Source organism: Papaver somniferum, chromosome 3, assembly GCF_003573695.1.
Source record: "Papaver somniferum cultivar HN1 chromosome 3, ASM357369v1, whole genome shotgun sequence".
NCBI classification, from domain to species: Eukaryota; Viridiplantae; Streptophyta; class Magnoliopsida; order Ranunculales; family Papaveraceae; genus Papaver; species Papaver somniferum.
Genome location: NC_039360.1, coordinates 48,481,795 through 48,500,525, shown reverse-complemented (window position 1 = coordinate 48,500,525; position 18,731 = coordinate 48,481,795). Strand labels below are relative to the sequence as shown.

The following is an 18,731-nucleotide window of genomic DNA, read 5'->3' as shown; positions in this document are numbered from 1 at the left end:
TGTTGCAAGACCCAAACTATGACCCACACTACGACCCACGCCTGTGAGTCTTTCTCACTGTTGATAAACCACTGCTCTTGCGAGTCCGTTCTTCATGTTCTTCATCTTCATCACGAACAGCAGCAGCAGCAGAGAGAATTCGTGATTCTTCCTCTGCAGCTTCCTCTCTTCTCCTCCCAACTCTCGACAACCGTTCTATGACATCCCATAAGCATTTATATAGTCACATCACCTCCAAATCTCCGTCATCAATTCGAATAATCTTCCACTGATGAGTTTTATTCTCGGAAAATATTTTCTACCAGAGTTACGTAATTATTTCCTTCTTTACCTTGTTCACGCGTCTGCATGGTGTTGAAATTCTACCACCATGTTTATTACGCGTCTCTGATGAAGTAACGCACGCTGTATACACACGAAATTATTCCAAAGATGGCTAAAAATCCCGAGAATATCTTCCATGTGACGTGCTTTCCCTGTTTTTCTTCTCTCGGATTAACTATCCAATTTGGATCAAAACCAACACCCATATGACGCCTTTTAAGCCCAAATAAACCTTTCCGAAGAGTTACAGCGATTTAATCTCGCTAAAACACTTCCAAATCACGAACCAAAAATCTGCCAGAGAATAACTTTCTTTTCCCGCCAAAAATTGATTTTGAATTTTGAGAAGATGACCTCCCCCTATCCTGTATAGGTGTCTGAATAGCAGATGCCTTGGGTGACCTGGGGGTGCCCCTTAGTAATTAGGTTATCCCTTATCCAAACTTGGGAGTCCAAATAACACGTGTCCTCCGGGTGCCAAAATCAACTTTTCGAGCCGAATTTTCCAAAAATGTTTATTTCCTAAAAATACATAAAAACACAATATTAGTACAAAAATAGAGTTCCAACAATACGGACATTGAGGACAAATTAGACACAAAAATGTGTCTATCAGAAGACACAAGAACAACTGTCTTTCCAAATACTCCAAGCAATAGTGAAAACAACAACGGCCTTATCTTTCAGTTTGGTGTCAGATAACCATTTGACAACCCAGTCTTGTAAGCTGATTAAAGAGTTACTGTCTTGTAAGCTGATTAAGGACACAAGAACGACTTCCTTAATAGCGGAAACTTGGGCTCTGCTCTTGGCATCCAAAACGCCAATGAGAAGAAATTGGCAAAAGGTTTTGTTTGAGACAGACTCGAAAAATCTTCTTTGGTTCATCATATCACCTACTGCTCCACTGTGGTACATCGCGAGTATGACTAACGAAATTAAAAATATGATGCAACAAATTCCGCAAGCGGCCATCCGGCACAATTACCGAGAAAAAAACCAGGCGGCAAATGGCATGGCTAATCATGCGGCGGATGGGAGTCAAATGGGAAATCTATCAATAAAAGTTGGGACCAAGCAATCCCAATGTTTATTAGTCAAATTATTTTCCATGACTCTATGGGTACTACATACCCACGCGAAATTGTACCCTAATCCTCTTTATATATAAATGCAAAACAAAATAAAAAAAAATCAGTCCATAAATCTAATCTGACCTTGTTCCTCTGCATTAATAATAACATACACTACATTTAATCACCAATGGTATACAAACTGAAACTCAATGTTCTACGTTTTTCATTATTTTGTCAACGTTTTCCTAGCAGGTTAAAATACAAGTTGAAAAAGGATTTCATACCTCCAAGTGTTCTGCAATTTTCTGTATAGTAGGCACGATGATTTTGCACAACAAGAAACAAATACAACAACACAACATAGCCAGCAAATACGCGGATGCTCTCAAAGCCTGAGTTGAATTGTCTTTTCGGCTGGCAGGGGTCACCTGATATATAGTAAAGAATAGTGCCGTCTGAACTACTCGTATTCCAGAAGTAACATTCAACAGAACCATTAAGGTAGTACACTTGTTGAATACTTCCTAATGCACCTGTTACCAAGCTCCCACTGTAATTCAGCACACCCTGTCCTTGTTGTGAATTGTTCAGAACGCTGGACACCCAAGGAGACCAACTGGAACCCACCAAACGCTTCTCGTTAAATCCCAAGGAGACATATGAAAGTGCAGTGTGGCTGCCATGGCCTAGAGGTACATATTCGCCATGAAAAGACAATGGAAAGTTTTGATATCTTTCAATCGTATTTATATATATAAGAAGATGAAGATGGAATTATGGCATACAGACGGCTACTTGCATCTATTGTCTGATTCACTGTTTGCGAACTTCCACGCAGTGTCATTCTGTTGGTGAAACTGAAGTCCTGAAATGAATTAGTAGTGATATTCCCATGAGAGGAATTAACCCAACCAGACACAGAAATCGACCTGATTGCACTAGTAACGTAACAACCCTTTTCCTCCGAAACCAAAGAGATTTTAGAAGGTGGATTTTCATTTCTAACCAACTCTCCTGTAGTTGTGTCTCTCTCATGATCCAACCAAATATGTAAATTTGCATCTACATACCATTCATTCAAAGCATTTGTAACACCAAACCCAAACTCATGTTGTTTCCCATCCAAAATCTTCCCTAAAAAAGGCGTAATTTCGATGTCATAAGAAGGGAGATCAAATGACCCAATGCCAGTAATGGGACTCCAAATCAAAGGACTAAACCCACCAGTGAACACCACAGTAAAAGGCCAAACTGCACCAATTTCATCACCATTTAATCTAACAACAACTTCTCTAAAAGGTCCATTTCCAGGCGTACCAGTAAGATTATATGCCTTTATATGCCAAAACTCATCATTAGAATGAAATGACACATACACTTCAAGCACTGCCCTAAAAGAATTCCGAGGTATTGTGAATTTCTTGGACTGAATATCTGTGGAATTCTGAACCAAGAACCACAACCCATCATTCAGAGGAAGATTTCTTGAAATGGGCATTGATCAAATCGGCTGGATTCTCAACAGTTGAGGGTGATTTATGATGAAGAGGGTAAAAATGAAATGTTAAATTGGCATGGTAAACAGCAGTATAAGTAGAATCAACAATATTACCAAGATAAACAGCTAAACTCTGGGGCTTTATAAGGAGTGAAGTATACCTTGTAATATCTTTCTGGACAGTCCAAATAATACTTGATGGTGTTGGTTCAGCAGTACAACTTCAAAATATTTCAACACCACTTAATCAAATACCAAAGATTCTATCAAATTGAATTCCTTTAGCAGTTGATTCCGATTCAAGTACAATTCTGGAGAAATGTTTTGATGGGCAATTTGTAGGAGGTTCGTAATTGACAAGTACTGGTGATTTCCCATATGTATAACCAAAATCATGTTGAAGAACAAGAAGAGAAGCACATGGTTTTGCTTTAGGAGGTATTTTTATGGGTTTCGTTACTTCGAAATATTTTGTTAATGGGGTTTCAGATTTCCATGGGAAGAAGAGATTTCCATGGGAAGAAGAGAAAGAATTGGTGAGCAGACACAGGATGAAAAGAACGGCAGCTGCAGCAGAAGAAGAAACCATGATGCTAATAAGAGCTGCATAGGTTAAAGAGTGTTTCAGACTTGTTACAGGAAACTCAATTTTCTACTCATCTGCTTTAGTAATCCTAACTTTAGTTTCTTTCTTTCTACTAAAATTGTTCATGGCATTAACAGGGGCACTTTACTGACTTTATCTACTTTGGCAAATTTGGATCCTAAAAATGCTAAAGGACGGAACCTTATTCTGTCAGTATAGAGCATTATTATTTAAAAGCAATCCAATTATGGTAACCATGATAAATAATCTAGTTGGGAGGATGGAATGCACATGCTCAAAATGAATAACACGGCTATTTGGTACTTTATTCCTATTTGGTACTTTATTCCAAGACAATAAATGTCGTAGGAAGTAAACAGGTTGCCTCATCTAGGTCTGTGTTGGGCAACAAGTGTCATTCATGTAAGACACAAACAATAGTGGGACTGCCAATTCTTCTACTGAGCAGTTACTTAACTTGGCATCACACTAATATTCGGGATATGTGGATCCCAGAACCAAAGGATTTAATTGCACTCTCAAATTCAAATTCAGCACCTTATATCAGGAAAGATGTTTCAGTTGAGGATTGTATTTAAGAGTTAAGACAAACGAACAACAGGGTACTATTGTCACACCTTTGAACCTCCCAAACAATATTTACAGTGACGACAATAAATGGCCCAGTTACTTCTAGATATGCTGAACATTCCGGAGTAAGATAACAAGGATCAATTTTGAAGTGTTACAGGAGTTAAAGTAATTGAAACATAATCATCAAAAACTTACATGCTAGTTCACATCCCTGTGGCGTTAGAAACATTGATTGATCCCTCTCTTTCCAGCGAGTTGCCAGTAATCATCCAAGTAGATGCTCTCCAAGCATGTAACGGAACATTTTGCCATTTTTAAAGCCTGAGTTAAATCGTCTTCTCTGCTGGCAGGGGTCACCTGATATGTTGTAAAGAATAGTGTAGTTTGAACTACTTACATTCCAGAAATAACATTCAGCAGAACCATCAAGGTGGTATACTTGTTGAGCACTTCCTAATCCACCTGTTATCAAATTCCCACTAAAGTTCAGCACACCCTGTCCTTGTTGTGAATTGTTTAAAATGCTAGACACCAAAGGAGACGAACTTGAACCTGCCAAACGCTTCTCGTTAATTCCCAAGGAGACGTATGAAAGTAAAGTGTGGTTGCCATGGCCTAGAGGGACCTCTTCAGTATGAAAATACAATGGAAAGTTTTGATATCTTTCAGCCATGTATATATAAGAAAATGAAGATGGAACGATGGTGTAAACCCGGCTACTTGCATCTATTGTCTGATTCACTATTTCTGAACTTCCAGACAATGTCATTCTGTTGGTGAAACTGAAGTCCTGAAATGAATTAGTAGTGATATTCCCATGAGAGGATTTAACCCAAACAGACACAGAAAAAGACCTGATTGCGCTAGTAATGTAAGAACCCTTGTTCTTTGAAACCAAAGAAATTTTAGAAGGTGGATTTTCATTTCTAATCAACTCTCCTATAGTTGTGTCACTCTCATGATCCAACCAAATATGTAAATTTGCATCTATATACCATTCATTCAAAGCATTTGTAACACCAAACCCAAACTCATGCTGTTTCCCATCCAAAATCTTCCCTAAAAAGGGCTTAATTTCGATATCATAAGAAGGGAGATCAAATGACCCAATGGCAGTAATGGGTCTCCAAGTGAGTGGATTAAACCCACCAGTGAAAACCACAGTAAAAGGCCAAACTGCACCAATTTCATCGCCATTTAATCTAACAATAACTTCTCTAAAAGGTCCATTTCCAGGTTTATCAGTAAGATTATATGCATTTATATACTCATTTGGAGGATTCCCATACCAATTCTCATCATCAGAATGAAATGACACATACACTTCAAGCACTGCCCTTTAAGAATTCCGAGGTATTGCGATCTTTTTGGACTGAATATCTGTGGAATTCTGAACCAAGAACCATAACCCATCATTCAAAGGAAGGGTTCTTGAAATGGGTATGATCAAATCAGCTGGTTTTTCAACAATTGATGGTGATTTATGATGAATTAGGGTAAAAATGAATTGTTAAATTGACATGGTAAATAGCAGTATAAGTAGCATCAACAATATTACCAAGATAAACAGCTAAAACTTGGGGTTTTACAAGGAGAGAAGTATACCTTGTAATATCTTTCTGGACAGTCCACATGATGCCTGATGCTGTTGGTTCAGCATTACAACTTCTAAATATTTCTACACCACTTAACCAAATACCAAAGACTCTATCAAATTGTCTTCCTTTAGCTGTTGATTTCCATTCAAGTATAATTCTTGAGAAACCCTTTTGTGATGATGGGCAATTTGATGGTGGTTTGTAATTGACAAGTACTGGTGATTTCCCATATGTGTATCCAAAATCATGTTGTAGAACAAGAAGAGAAGCACATGGTTTTGTTTTAGGGGGTAATTTTATGGGTTTTGTTACTTCGAAATAACTTGTTAATGGAGTTTGAGATGATGAGAACTGTGATGAACTGAACAATAAGTGATTGGCTTTACGGAGACTTGCTTGGGAAGATGAGACAGAATTTGTGAGTAGACAGAAGATGAAAAGAACAGCAGCAGCAGCAGCAGTAGAAGAAGAACCCATGATGCTAATGAGAGCTTCCTAGACTTGTTACAGGAAAGTCAACTCTCGAATTTCTTTCTAAATCTAATCACCTTCTTGAATCATATCCAATCTGTAACTAACTTTAGTTTCGATCTTCAATGTTGAAAGTAGTTTTTTTTTTTCTTTCTTAAATACATTCTTTTGTGAGCTCAACTATTTCTCCGGTTAAAGTCAACAAGAACCAAAAGATGTTGATTTTTTTATGTTTCTTTCTACTGCATTGGTCGACAGCATCAAACGGAGCATTTTACTTATCTACTTTGGCAGATAACATCACCCACAAGTATAGGGAAGTTAACCATGCAGCTGACAATTTTTGGCGCTGCAGCTGAAGTATACAGGTTGTTCATTTACATGTTTTAACCTTAAGTATTGCTTGATAATCAACCAGGACACAAAATTTCATGCTCAAAATGAACAACTTGGCTATTTGAGCTCTGTTCCAATATAAATGCTGAACATTGTAAATAAAATGAACAGGTTGCCTCCTCTAGGTCTGTGTTAGGGCGTTTCATTCATGTATCATGCTGAACATTGCAAATAAAATGACAAGCAACAAGCCTAAAGATTGAAGCTTTTGAAATTGAAGGATTAATATCAATTAACATCAGTCCAGAAACCTAATCTGACCTTGTTTCTCCGCGTCAATAATAACATACACTACACTAATTAACAATGATATATTACATTATAACAGTTCTAGGACACAAACAATAGCCGGACTATCAATTCTATAAGGAGAGAAAATGAACCCTAGCAAGTGTGTATTCTTTTCCTGCTATCCAAACACCGGTCTGTGACCACTGCACATCCTCCCAGTCAAGACTCTCCTCCAAAACCTGCACAAGGATAGTCCCTATCAGAAGCCTAGACAGCAGAACTAATTAGTAGCAACGTCCCATTGTTAATCGGGAAGCTAGTATATATACCTAACAAACTAGAAAGCAGACAAGTCGTTTCCCTTGTATCCGGAGTAAAGACTTACTGCCAGTCGATTTTATTTATATACAACTCAAATTTGTTAGCTATGTGCGAGAAGATCTGAATTTTTTGAATCGAAATATCATTGTGATCCTTGATGTTCTACGTGTTTCATTATTTTGTCAAACACTATTCCTAGCAGGTTAAAATACAAGTTGAAAACACATACCTCCAAGTGTTCAATCGGCAACGGGATCCCAATTGAACGCATAACCCTCTGGGGCAGGATCTTCTTACAACGAGACCATCGGAACCCATCAATAACTATGGTTTCACGTTCCGCCACATTTCTCTCACCATTTGAAGTGTGAGAATTATGATGGCTTTGATGTTTTTCCTTGTCACTTTCTGGTATGTGAGAGATTGCGCTAACTGTTTTCTCTCCGTTGAAACAGAGCTCGTACCTATCGAAAAACACAAAGATGTATAAGTACCACCATAAATGAAGATGGCAGCTGCTTAAATAGCTACAAAACTTTAACTTATCCAAAGTTACCTAGACACACAAGTACAACTATGCAAATATATAGACTACATGGTATGTTCATGGCTATATACACACATATATCCCGATAAAGATGATTATATACCTGTCTTTAGGTGTTTCCAAATATAAAACTTCTCCCTTCTTCAAACGAGCAGATGTATAAAGAGGCTTCTTCAGTCCCTTGTCAGCAACTATGCTTATGCTATATTTAATCCTAAAGTAATTGTCAAGCAAGGGAAAGATTAGTTCATGAAATTCTAAAAGCATTAGTAAAGCTAGATGAAAAAAAGACATCAAATCCATTGGGAAGGCAAATGCAATTATTATGCTAGTCTCCAGTTTAGTGTTTCATTTTTCCGAATAACTTCGCAGGAGTTCATAGTTAAAGCTAGATTGATAAAGAAGATAAAGTTTCAAATAGTACAGAAGTTATACCAAGGTTCATTGCAGTGATTGTATTGAATTGTGACTTCTCGAACGAATCTTTGTTGCCGCATTGCATTCTGCGAAAGATTAAATGACCACAGTTAATATTCAATGAATGAAAAGGGCTTGAAAACAATAGTGTTGGAAGATGAAAACTATCAGACTCCAAACTGTTGAATGGCAACTGCTAATTACATCCTATCTATTAGCAAAATGGTAAGCTTATTCACATCAATATCACAAAGAGAGAGAGAGAGAGGGAGAGAGAAAACCGTAACAACTCCCAGAACATAATAATACTGCAGTAAGATCAGAAGAATGCATTTCAGAAATGGAAGCAATGCCTGTGAAACTTAATAGATGAATGCACTGTGAGGAGGCGTGTTAGAAAGGATTTGACAGTGACAATTATCGAGGAGGCAACTCGAGGTAGGTGATAGGAAAACCTGAGTGGGGTTAGGAAAACCTTGATACACATGTCCATTTACGTCAATACTCATCATAAACCACTATCCATGAATGTCCAGAATCTTGTGATAACTAAATTGCTTAGATCAAGATACTTTTAGCAAAGACGATTAAGAAGCACTCTGAGTATCCAAGTGTTAACACTTCAATAAGAACCTACGGTCTTTTGACTGCCTAAAAGCTAAGGCTCTTTGTTCTTCCTTTCACCTGGATATCTAACAGGTCTATTCTTATTCTTAAGATTACTATCAAACTTTGACGTCAATTTACCGACTGTTTATTTATAATATAGAAAATAAGGGAATGTAAAGTATGAACCCCTATTCAGCATAATTTGGTCAAACAGAAGAACAACATTTACACACTAGGTAGATTTTGTTTAGCAAGTGCACAACAAAAATATATACAACAAGACAACATAGTCAGAAAAAAAAAAAAAAGTTACCGAAGCTGCTGATCTGGTAGTTATCGAGCGTTCAACTGCCACTGGAGCAAGAGTAGGCTCCACAGTTGATGTATGTGTCAGACAAGGGTCAAGATCAATGCTTCCCCCACCCTTCTGCATTTAATTTTGACATTGGAGAAAACAGAGTGAGAAACTAAGGTAACTATTGATGAAATTTCAAGTACAAACTTCAACTTTATACCCAAAGGAATTGGATACTAAAGGAAAACTTAATAAAAACAAAATTAGTAACCTTTACAATGGAGCATCTTTCAACACGGTAACTACAACCAGTAGCAGCTCCCCAAGCACGGGAACGGACATTATTTCTCAACGTCGACAAGTAACCTACAAAAATTTTAAATGGTCACCATAAATAAATATGAGAGTTATAACTACAACATAAAACACCTAGACTTACACCATAAAGCATTAAACATCAACGCACTAAAACTTTTAACAAAATTTTCTTCAGTAAAAGTATAACAGTATAACTTTAGTAACAGAATAAGGTGAACACATAAGTAACTAACGAAGAAAGTAGAAACTCATTGCAGTAGAAGTTAAAGACGATTCAAAATAGAGAAATATGCTAAGGTTCAGAGTTTAATCTGTGAGCTTACAAGATTGTGGAGGCAACACTCGTATAGTTGCACATAGTTCCTGGATAGCAGGTGGAGGAGGAGACGCTGTTAGGCGGCAGTAACCAGTGTGCATGAGAACTGCCAAACAAAATTCATTGTAAATACTAGCCCCAAAAGTAAAATAGTACATTAGGTAAAATATATATTCGGCTCAGTTCACGTGGTTAACAACAAATAAGTTACATACCAGCAACAAGGTCAGAATCATCAGTGTAGATATCCGTCCCCCATAACTGGCCACTTTTGACCTGCCCATGAAATTTGAATTAAGAAATAGGTAGGAAAGAAAATGTTCAGAAGATTAGATACAGAAGGTAATTATACGGCTAGATATGTAGCTAACTAGCTGTCTTCTCAGACATAAATGTGAACATGAGATAGATAATATTCAATTATAACCACGAAAAAAATGGTAACTACAATCGAATATGCAACCTGCCCTATTCATATATACAGGATCAAAGTACTTTCATCTTTTGGGGTCAGTAACACAAAGCAGAATATGTTATTTTTCCCTCCTTTCACTACCCTTCCAAGATATTCAAGGGCTTCCTTGTTAACCAAGAGAAAGCCGAACCAATAGACCAACACCAAACAATTCAAAAACGGTATTCAAGGGTCTACCTACCAATCACAAAGTCTCCCCAAAAAGGATCTCATAAAGCCAAATTATTATCTTGCTCGACCTTCAGATTTATGTGATTTTAAGTTTTTAGGTTACGTTTTGGAACCTCTCTAATGAGCAGTGAGGATATTTGCTTACATTTATAAGGCTATAGTGAATTCTTAACCCACAATTACGGTTGGCAAACGAAGGAAAAAAAAAGTAAATTAAGGAAGGCTGATTTCTAATGACAACAATGAAGTCTAATTACTTTGAGCAGCAATACAATGAAATATCCAAGTGTATAACGTAAAAATGAAAACGGGTTAAGAACCAAAAAAAAAAAAAATTAAAAAATACAAGAATAAATAAGCTTTTATATCACATGCTCATTGCTTACTTGACGATTTGTAGCAGTAACACAGTCTGTAGGTATCCGAATTTCCAGAGTTGGGCCGTTAAGAGAGGAGTCATCTTTACTGTTCTCTTGAGAGGATTCAAATTCCTTCCACAATTTTATCAACTCTTGCATGCAATCACCAATTTTATAAACCACACTAGTTACTTCTGGTTTTCCTGAAACAGAGATATAACAACCAACATGCAGGGTAATTTCAGAAAACGACATAAGCGGGTTCGGTAAAGTTCGGAAAAATTAAACGGGCTCCTGAATGAAGGATGCAGCTTTCTTTGCATAAAGAAACATGTTCTCGGAGGTTCTAACTTGCAAAACATATATCAGCCTCAATTAAATTTCATAAGATGGTTGCTAACCTTGAGATCTGCCAAGGAAAACAGACAACAAAAACTTTAGTGTGTATTCCAGAGATAACTAAAGAACAGTAACCAAACATAAATGTGCCTCATTTTTTTAATATATAAAGTAAACCTTACCCTTCGATATCCCGGGAGCGAGATCGAAACCGAGGCTCCCTGTTACCCACTTGAGGAGATCCCCTAGGTCGAAGCATCCTCCTACGCTGCTGATTGCTATATCCAAAAACTTCTCTTTCTCTTTCTGAACCTCCATCACCCTCTGTGCAGCCGTCATCTGACTCCTTATCAAAACACCTGCGTTTTCCTTGTCTATCTCCTTCAATATCAGCATCCTTTTCTTGCCTCTTTTCCTTAGCATCTTTGTCCTGGTTTTTCATGTTTTCACAATCTTTGAGCCTGTTTTGCTCTAAAGCTTGATTTTCCTGGTCTGTCATTTTTGTAGATCCATCCACCAATTCTTTCTCATCATTAAGAACCTCCTTCTCAGTCCCACTAACTGCCTCCCTCTTTACATGGTCATTTTCCCTCTCCTTCAGTCGCTCTTCTTTATGAAGGTCCTTTCTCTCCTTCTCCCACTTATCCGACTTTCTTTCTTCCTTTGTTGAGTCGCTGCGTTCAATATTGTTATAACCTGGTTGTGTGATATTTCGACGGTCATTTCTGTCCTTTTCCTTGTCTCCCCAATCCTTCGGTTTGTCTTCTTTCTTTTTCCTGTCCTTCTCTTTCATTCTATCATCCCCTCTTGTACCGGCCTTATTGTCGCCCAAAGATTCGTGTGTACCTAAGCGACTTGGATCTTCAATTACTGAAGATTTATTTCCACTCTCAGTTGCACCTTGGAAATTAGTTTGCGGTGATGACCAAGGACCCATTGAGGTTTCTGGATGTCTACCTCCTCTGTGATGTTCCTTAGGCTCTTTTCGGCTCAATTGGGTATTTCCTGCAGCATGTCCATCCCTCTCACTCTTCAACTCTAAATGAGGCTCCTTATCACGTTTCATTTCTTTATCATCGCTACCTCTACTTTCTTTATCAATATGTACATCTTTCTCACCGCGAGGAAATTGAGAACTAATCCTTGCTTCAGTTGTTGAATGGTCATTCCCAGTCTCATTTCCTCCTTGAACATTATTTTGGGGCAAAATCCTTGCAGTTGAACTTCCATCTGGTGTATCAGAATATCTATTTCCTCTGTGGTGTTCTTTTGATTCTTTCTGGGTAGAAACATTACTAATACCTGAGTTGAAAATACTCTTTTCTGTCCTAGCACCGCTCTTCAAATCTATATTAGGCTCCCTGTCGTGTTTTGTTTCATTTTTGTTCTCATCCACCTTATTTTCTTTCCTCATATCATTCTCAACTCTAGGACCAAGTACATCCATCCTTTGAGGAGTGGGTTCAGCATCCAACCTGGTTTCTGAAGAATGTGTGACATTGCGATCTCTGTTGTTCTTCGCATCTTTCAAGTTCAACTCCAACCTGCCTTCTGAAGGGACCGGGTGATATGTTGAAAGCAAAGGTGATCTTTTGTCAGCATCACGAGATTCAATCCGAGGAACTTTTGCCAACCGACCATCTGGCGCCTGCTGTTCAGGAGGAAGAGGGTGGTATTCGTTAGAAACTGGATGAGAAGCTTTTCCTGAACCCTTACTGGTATCTTCAAGTGTCTGTTTGGAAGTCAACGGATGGCTTCCCTCTTCATGTGGTCTTTTCGGAGCACCACTCATGATCAAGTCTCACAGAAGTAACTGAAAACAATAACTGTATTCTTGTATCTTCACTAGCGAAAACATCTGCTAAACACCACCTGTGAATCAAAGTCCATACACGAAAATTTAGCAAACCGAAAGAATTTAACAAGGAGAACCACACTATACTGTAAGAAATAGCATGAAAAAGTGAACCAAAACACATCCATCTACCAGGTCAATCTTTGACCTCAACATTGCAGTGCAAGAGAAAAACCCAATGATACGAGAATGGAATGAAACCTAAACAATCTTCATCAAACAAATCAAAAGAAAAAAATCAAAAAAACCCGGAAGTCTTCTTCTTTTCTATCCCAAAAACGCCAAAGTAAGATGAAAAACAAGCCCAATATCACCCAAATGCAAATTCCCTAACATTCCAGATCTTCACAAGAATAACAAAACCCACACCAAATTTCTTCCGTAATACTTTCTCGATAACAAAAAAAGAGAGACAGTGTCGAATACTTGATAATATGTAACTCCATATTCAACCTATCTAACCATCTCTTTCAAAACACCATCTCAATTAAACCTAAAACAAAAAACAAAAAAAAAAGATACTTCCTTTTCCCATTCTTCTACCATTATAATCTCAATAACAACACAAATTTTCATCCTCTCTTCAAAAATTCCAATAACTTAAAAAACAACTCAACTCAACCATGAAAAACACAAAATTTTCACCAAAATTAACAAATTCTACCATGTATTACAAAGAATAAACACAGATTAAGCAATTACCGTTATGATAATCTTGTTTTTGGATCTATCTGTGGTTGAAATTAGGGTTCACTGAAACCAAGAAAAACAAATGTAGACATTAGAAGTTAAAATTAAACCTTAAAAATGGGGATTATCAAGAAGAGTGTGAAGAGAAAACCACATACACTTTTACCTGCGGCTCTCCGAACTGAAGGTCCGTTAAAAAAAAAAGAAAAGACCTGATAAAATTTATCAAACCTGGCTTCTTGTAAAATTTTCCATTTGCTTCTTTTATTTCGTACACTGAGTTTTTTATGTGACTGAAATGCCCTTGAGCTGTTCTAAAGAAAGGTTTTTTGATGTTGACACCATTGGTATTCCATGGGGCCGTCTACTTGATTCGGGTCCATGTGGGGGCTTTTAGTTGATCTTGCTGCTAGCCCTTCTCAGTATGAGCCGCACGAGCACTAGTTCGTTTTGGATATTGTATTGTGTTGGATTACTTGGATTTACATAGAGAAAATCAGACTAAAAGTCAGACTAAGTTATGTTGTTCTCTAAGTTAAACATTTAAGTTTGTAAAGTACTGCCAAAAGCCCAAATTCAAGTTGTGAATCAAGCAAGTACTTGAATGCAAAGTCGAATAAAGTTTTTGTATCAAACCATATGGCGTAGAGAAACTACGTTATTGGCTCAATCATTGAACGCAAAGAAATCTGAGCCATTATTCTTCGTGCATAATATAATAAGATTTTAAAATAGTTTTCCATAAGCCTTTACTTTATGATTTTGAAATCATTAGAAGGCCTCAATTGCATTGCATTGCATCATTTTTAAACTTTGGTTGCACAACTTTCCTCCTTAATGCATATTTCTCCCTAGAATATCTCCAAATCCATTTTGATTTCAAAAGCTTCCTTGTACACTTTAATTTTTTTACATAGAGTTAACCTAGTTTTTTAGGTTTCCAAATCTTGATACCAGATATCGAGCACATTTTTCTCTTGCATTCACTGGAATCCCACAAAAAATACCTCATTATTTTTGTTAAGTTGAGCTCTACATCAGCTGGCATACAAATAAGTAAAACATATGGTTAAGTTGGACAAGCAATTTTTAATAGAACTAACCTACCTACCTGCTTTATTAAGAGGTTTTCTCTTCCAAGTAGCAAGCGTAACCCACATCCTTTTGCATAATGTAATCCCAAACAATAGTGGTCCTTGAAGTAGCACCCAACAAGCAAACATAAGTACTTAAATGACAATTTCTTTACTCGACAACCTAATTTCATAGCCATGAAATCAATAACAAAATCAAACTCAATATTAACTGTTGATCTCTTCGCTAATTTCAACTTCGTACATGTTAACAACTCAGATGTGGATGAGCAAAAGAGACTGTGAATCCCCCCTGTCTTAACCCTTAAGAAGGTTTGAGACCATGTTTCTCCATAATGCATCACACAATCTTCCACTTTATATTATCAAAAGCCTATTATATGTCTATTTGCACGAAATACCTAATTTACCTACCTCATCTAAGATATTTTGTAGACGTATTAATATGGCTTATTATAAAAGGAATAAGCTAAAATTCATCATATAACTGATCCAAAATTACTTTAATCACAACGGTTTAACGTTTGTCATAAATGGAAGAGCAGAAAAATAAAGGGTGTTAAGATGTCTTATAAAGTTCTCCTCGTATTGTTATTCCCTTATCAAATTCAAAACCAAAGTTGTTAACGTCAACGACAATTATGATGCTGGAACAGTTGTTAATAGATTCCATAAATATTTTTTTTGCGGTTGGTTTTAATTTAGTTATGATTTTTATGTTCCTTTTCGAACCATAACACAGATTTTCAGGAGAATTAGCATGCATAAAGTGGCTTGTAAATTGAGAGTGATTACGGTTGTTTATTCGCGAAGGTTACATATAGAGCTCATTTCATATGAAGATGTCCTTCTAAAAAATACGTTCACACGGTGAGAGGCTCTATTATTCCCGGAGTCGAACCTAGACGCAATAAAATATCGGGTGAATTTAATTTGAGTAAATTATTCTAATAACCTTCAAAATTATGGTCTTACTCTCGTAACTTTCTGATTATATTTCAAAATGTGAAAATTATTCCCATAACCGTAGTATGTTCAAAAACAATTATGAGCAACAAGACATAATTAACCTCCCATATATAATAAGAAAAAGATATTTGTTACACCTCATTTTCTTCACAAATCAAAAACTTTTAAAACTTTCTCTCGCTTTCTCTTTCACACATACATCATAATTTCTTTCACAACTTTAAGACTAAAAACAGTGAGATTGGTTCATCCTCTCATGACTCCATCAAAACACCTCCAGAGAATCCATTATTTTTCCTTCGAAACCCTAAAATCAATAATCAATAAAACACCTCTGTCTCAACTCCATTAAAACACCTTTAAAGAATATATATTTTTATCTATAAGAAGAAAATGATGAACCAAGTCAAAATCATCTACTACAAGAAGAAGAAATAAAATTAGAAAGTGATCAAGAGATTTTGAAATAGTTGGTGAAGAAAAAACTGAATCGGATGTTGAAGAAACAACTAAGATTTACAAGTAGCAGACAACATAAGACATTAATTCTCCTATTATTATTTTTTCATTATCGATTTGTATATATTTATGTGCATGTTATATTTTTTGTTTTTTTCTGGTTATATTTGTGTTGTTTAATGTTTTTATTGGTAACCGGATGTTGACTTGTGTAATATTTAAGTGTAAATTAGTTTGTTGATATTGTGTTTGTGCATATTTTCTACACAATTGATTTTTATAACTATTAAACAATTCCAAATGATTTCCATGAGTGCATAATTACTGCAAAGTGTAACATGATTTATGTTTGTGTATAAATATTGCACCTATTGTGTTTGCAGTAGTTTTATAGTTTTTGTTAGAGCATAGCTCGGTCAACCTCGCATGCGTTGCTATATCAAGCATGTTTGTCAATGTTAGTGATCAAAACTATAAAGTCTTGATTTCTAGCCTATTAGCTAAGTCTCAGACTAGGATAGGAAAAGTGTAGTTGAGATCAAGGACTTCATGGCGATTCAACAACAACGACGAAGATCTACACCAAGGAACCGTGGAACTTCATCAACAAAAAGGTATGTGAAGACTTGAACTTATCTATCACTCGAAAGTCTATATATTCTTCTCCTACTTCTTATGAGACAAAAGTCGTATGCTATATATACTATATCATATATTTCGAGCTGAGTATTCATTGCTTATCTTTTACCCAAAATCATGTGTTGGTAAATCGTTTCGCTTTGATCAGGTTTATCTTCACCTAGTGACGAAAGTCATGAAAGTTTCAATCACTTTGGAAATTGCTCTGACGAGAAAGTTCTGTTTTTCTTCACGACTGAATATCGCCCTCTGAGAATGTTTCAATGATTGAAATGAGAGTTTAGATTATATAACCATGTATTCCTTGAACCGAAGTTTTCGAACTTTGTTGATCAAGAGAAATTGGTAGGATTGTGGAATTGGCTTTCCAAGTCCGTGAACTAACGGAAGTTCTCGACCGAGAATTTCTGTTGGAATTTCCAAAACTCGTTTGTGTGCTAAGTCCGCGAACCCAATCCGTGAACTGGCGGAATTTCTCGACCCAAGAATTTCTGATGAGTTTGGAAAACTCAACCGATTAACTTAAGTCCGCGAACTTGTTTGTGAGCTTAAGAGGTTATGATTTAAAGATGTGATCTGAACATGAAACATTAATTATTAAGGAATGCTTTATGCAACCGTGGCTATAATTTTCATGAGCCGATTCTAATTGAATCGAATCATCTTTGTTTCAATTGTGTCTTGTGTAGTTACATAAGATCTCATAGCAATTGAACAACTCTTAACTAGTTCATTTGAGTCAATTGAACTAGTTATGGTGAAGAAGAACATGATTAATATGAGATGCTCATGTGGTTGACCTTTTGGATTATCATGTTGAACCAACATACGTGTACTCGTTTGGGCATGGTTTTTCTCAAACCCAGTAAACGTGTACCCAAGTGTGTGTGACAAGCTATGTATTTCGATCTAACGGTTGAGAGATATTGGCTTGAATCTAAATCGGGTTTTCATTTAACGGTGAATAGAGTTTTCTTTGTACCTAAGGCAAAACCCTGATTTGAAGGCTATAAAAAGGAGACATCTAGCACTGAGCAAACCTAATCCATACACGTCTGTGTGCTACTAGTGCTCTCGCTAGATTCGATCTCCATTAACTCTTGAGTTTCTTCTCTAAACTCGAGTTAACGACTTAAAGAATTCATTGGGATTGTGAAGCCATACCGATACTACTTTTATCCTAGTTGTGTGATCTGATATTGCATCTTCTATCGTACGAGTACAATCGATTGATTGGCTTGAGATCGTGAGAGTTCTCCGATAGGCAAGATAAAGAAGTCACAAATATCTTCGTCTCACTGTTGATGATTCCTCGACAATCCGCTTGTGTAGTCAGGAAGGATTGTAGAGAGGTTATTGATTAATCTAGGTTGTTCTTCGGGAATATAAGTCCGGATTGTCAATTGGTTCATGTTACCTTGATTTTATATCTAAAGACGGAACAAAACCTAGGGTTTATCTGTGGGAGACAGATTTATCCTTTCGATAGACTTTTCCGTGTGAGACAGATTCGTTTATTATCAAGTCTGTGAGTTTGGGTTGCAGCAACTCTTTGTTGTGGGTGAGATCAGCAAAGGGAATCAAGTACGCAGTGTCCTGCTGGGATCATAGGCGTAGGAGTACAAATGTACCTTGTATCAGTGGGAGATTGGTAGGGGTTCAACTATAGATCAGTCTGAAGTTAGCTTGGAGTAGGCTAGTGTCTGTAGAGGCTTAATACAATGTGTATTCAATCTGGACTAGGTCCCGGGGTTTTTCTGCATTTGCGGTTTCCTCGTTAACAAAACTTCTGGTGTCTGTGTTATTTCTTTTCCGCATTATATTTTATATAATAGAAAAATACAGGTTGTGCGTTCGTGATCATCAACTTCTCTAATCCAACTTTTGGTTGTTGATTGTAGTTGATTGATCCTTGGGCATTGGTCTTTGGTACCGTACAAGTTATCTCTCTTTGATAAAGACTCGCTATTGATTTTAGCTTGAGTAGAAATCAAATCGAGAGATTGAGATAATAACTCCTTGAGATACTTTTTATCTAGATTGAGTCTGACTGTCGGGTTGATTCTCTAGCAAAGTATTTCGGA

The 18,731-nt window shown here is 36.8% G+C and overlaps 2 protein-coding genes and 1 pseudogene across 3 annotated transcripts; all 3 read right to left on the bottom strand.

Moving 5' to 3' along the window:
* Positions 1–1,518: 1,518 nt before the first annotated feature.
* On the bottom strand, positions 1,519–2,898 carry LOC113359414 (peptide-N4-(N-acetyl-beta-glucosaminyl)asparagine amidase A-like). Its single transcript, XM_026603053.1, has 3 exons — positions 2,196–2,898; positions 1,685–2,086; positions 1,519–1,571 (listed from the first exon to the last, which is right to left on the bottom strand). The coding sequence occupies exons 1-3, from the start codon at positions 2,896–2,898 to the stop codon at positions 1,519–1,521; spliced, it is 1,158 nt and encodes a 385-aa protein (XP_026458838.1).
* Positions 1,551–6,322, bottom strand: LOC113356098 (annotated as a pseudogene).
* A 410-nt stretch (positions 6,323–6,732) lies between these two features.
* Positions 6,733–13,744, bottom strand: LOC113356097 (zinc finger CCCH domain-containing protein 13-like). 2 transcript variants are annotated; one of them, XM_026599112.1, is made up of 13 exons: positions 13,653–13,744; positions 13,499–13,549; positions 11,124–12,813; positions 11,004–11,011; positions 10,630–10,805; positions 9,813–9,873; positions 9,605–9,703; positions 9,235–9,329; positions 8,982–9,095; positions 8,078–8,145; positions 7,746–7,856; positions 7,325–7,559; positions 6,733–7,013 (listed from the first exon to the last, which is right to left on the bottom strand). In XM_026599112.1, exons 3-13 carry the CDS (start codon positions 12,731–12,733, stop codon positions 6,906–6,908), a joined length of 2,685 nt encoding a protein of 894 aa, XP_026454897.1. In that variant the 5' UTR covers positions 12,734–12,813; positions 13,499–13,549; positions 13,653–13,744; the 3' UTR covers positions 6,733–6,905. The 2 variants fall into 2 exon arrangements, with proteins under 2 accessions (XP_026454897.1, XP_026454898.1); XM_026599113.1 differs by having other exon boundaries at positions 13,645–13,721.
* Between the last annotated feature and the right edge of the window lie 4,987 nt (positions 13,745–18,731).

Bases quoted from the DNA above. Each gene is read 5' to 3' on its own strand.
- LOC113359414 (XM_026603053.1), bottom strand. From the start codon at position 2,898: ATGCCCATTTCAAGAAATCTTCCTCTGAATGATGGGTTGTGGTTCTTG. The intron at 2,087-2,195 runs GTAGCCGTCTGT...ATGTACCTCTAG, and splicing joins GAATCAGACAATAGATGCAA to GCCATGGCAGCCACACTGCA. The intron at 1,572-1,684 runs GTATGAAATCCT...GATTAAATGTAG, and splicing joins AAATTGCAGAACACTTGGAG to TGTATGTTATTATTAATGCA.
- LOC113356097 (XM_026599112.1), bottom strand. From the start codon at position 12,733: ATGAGTGGTGCTCCGAAAAGACCACATGAAGAGGGAAGCCATCCGTTG. The intron at 8,146-8,981 runs GTAACTTTTTTT...AATCTTTCGCAG, and splicing joins CTACCAGATCAGCAGCTTCG to AATGCAATGCGGCAACAAAG. The intron at 7,857-8,077 runs GTATAACTTCTG...CAATTACTTTAG, and splicing joins AATCACTGCAATGAACCTTG to GATTAAATATAGCATAAGCA.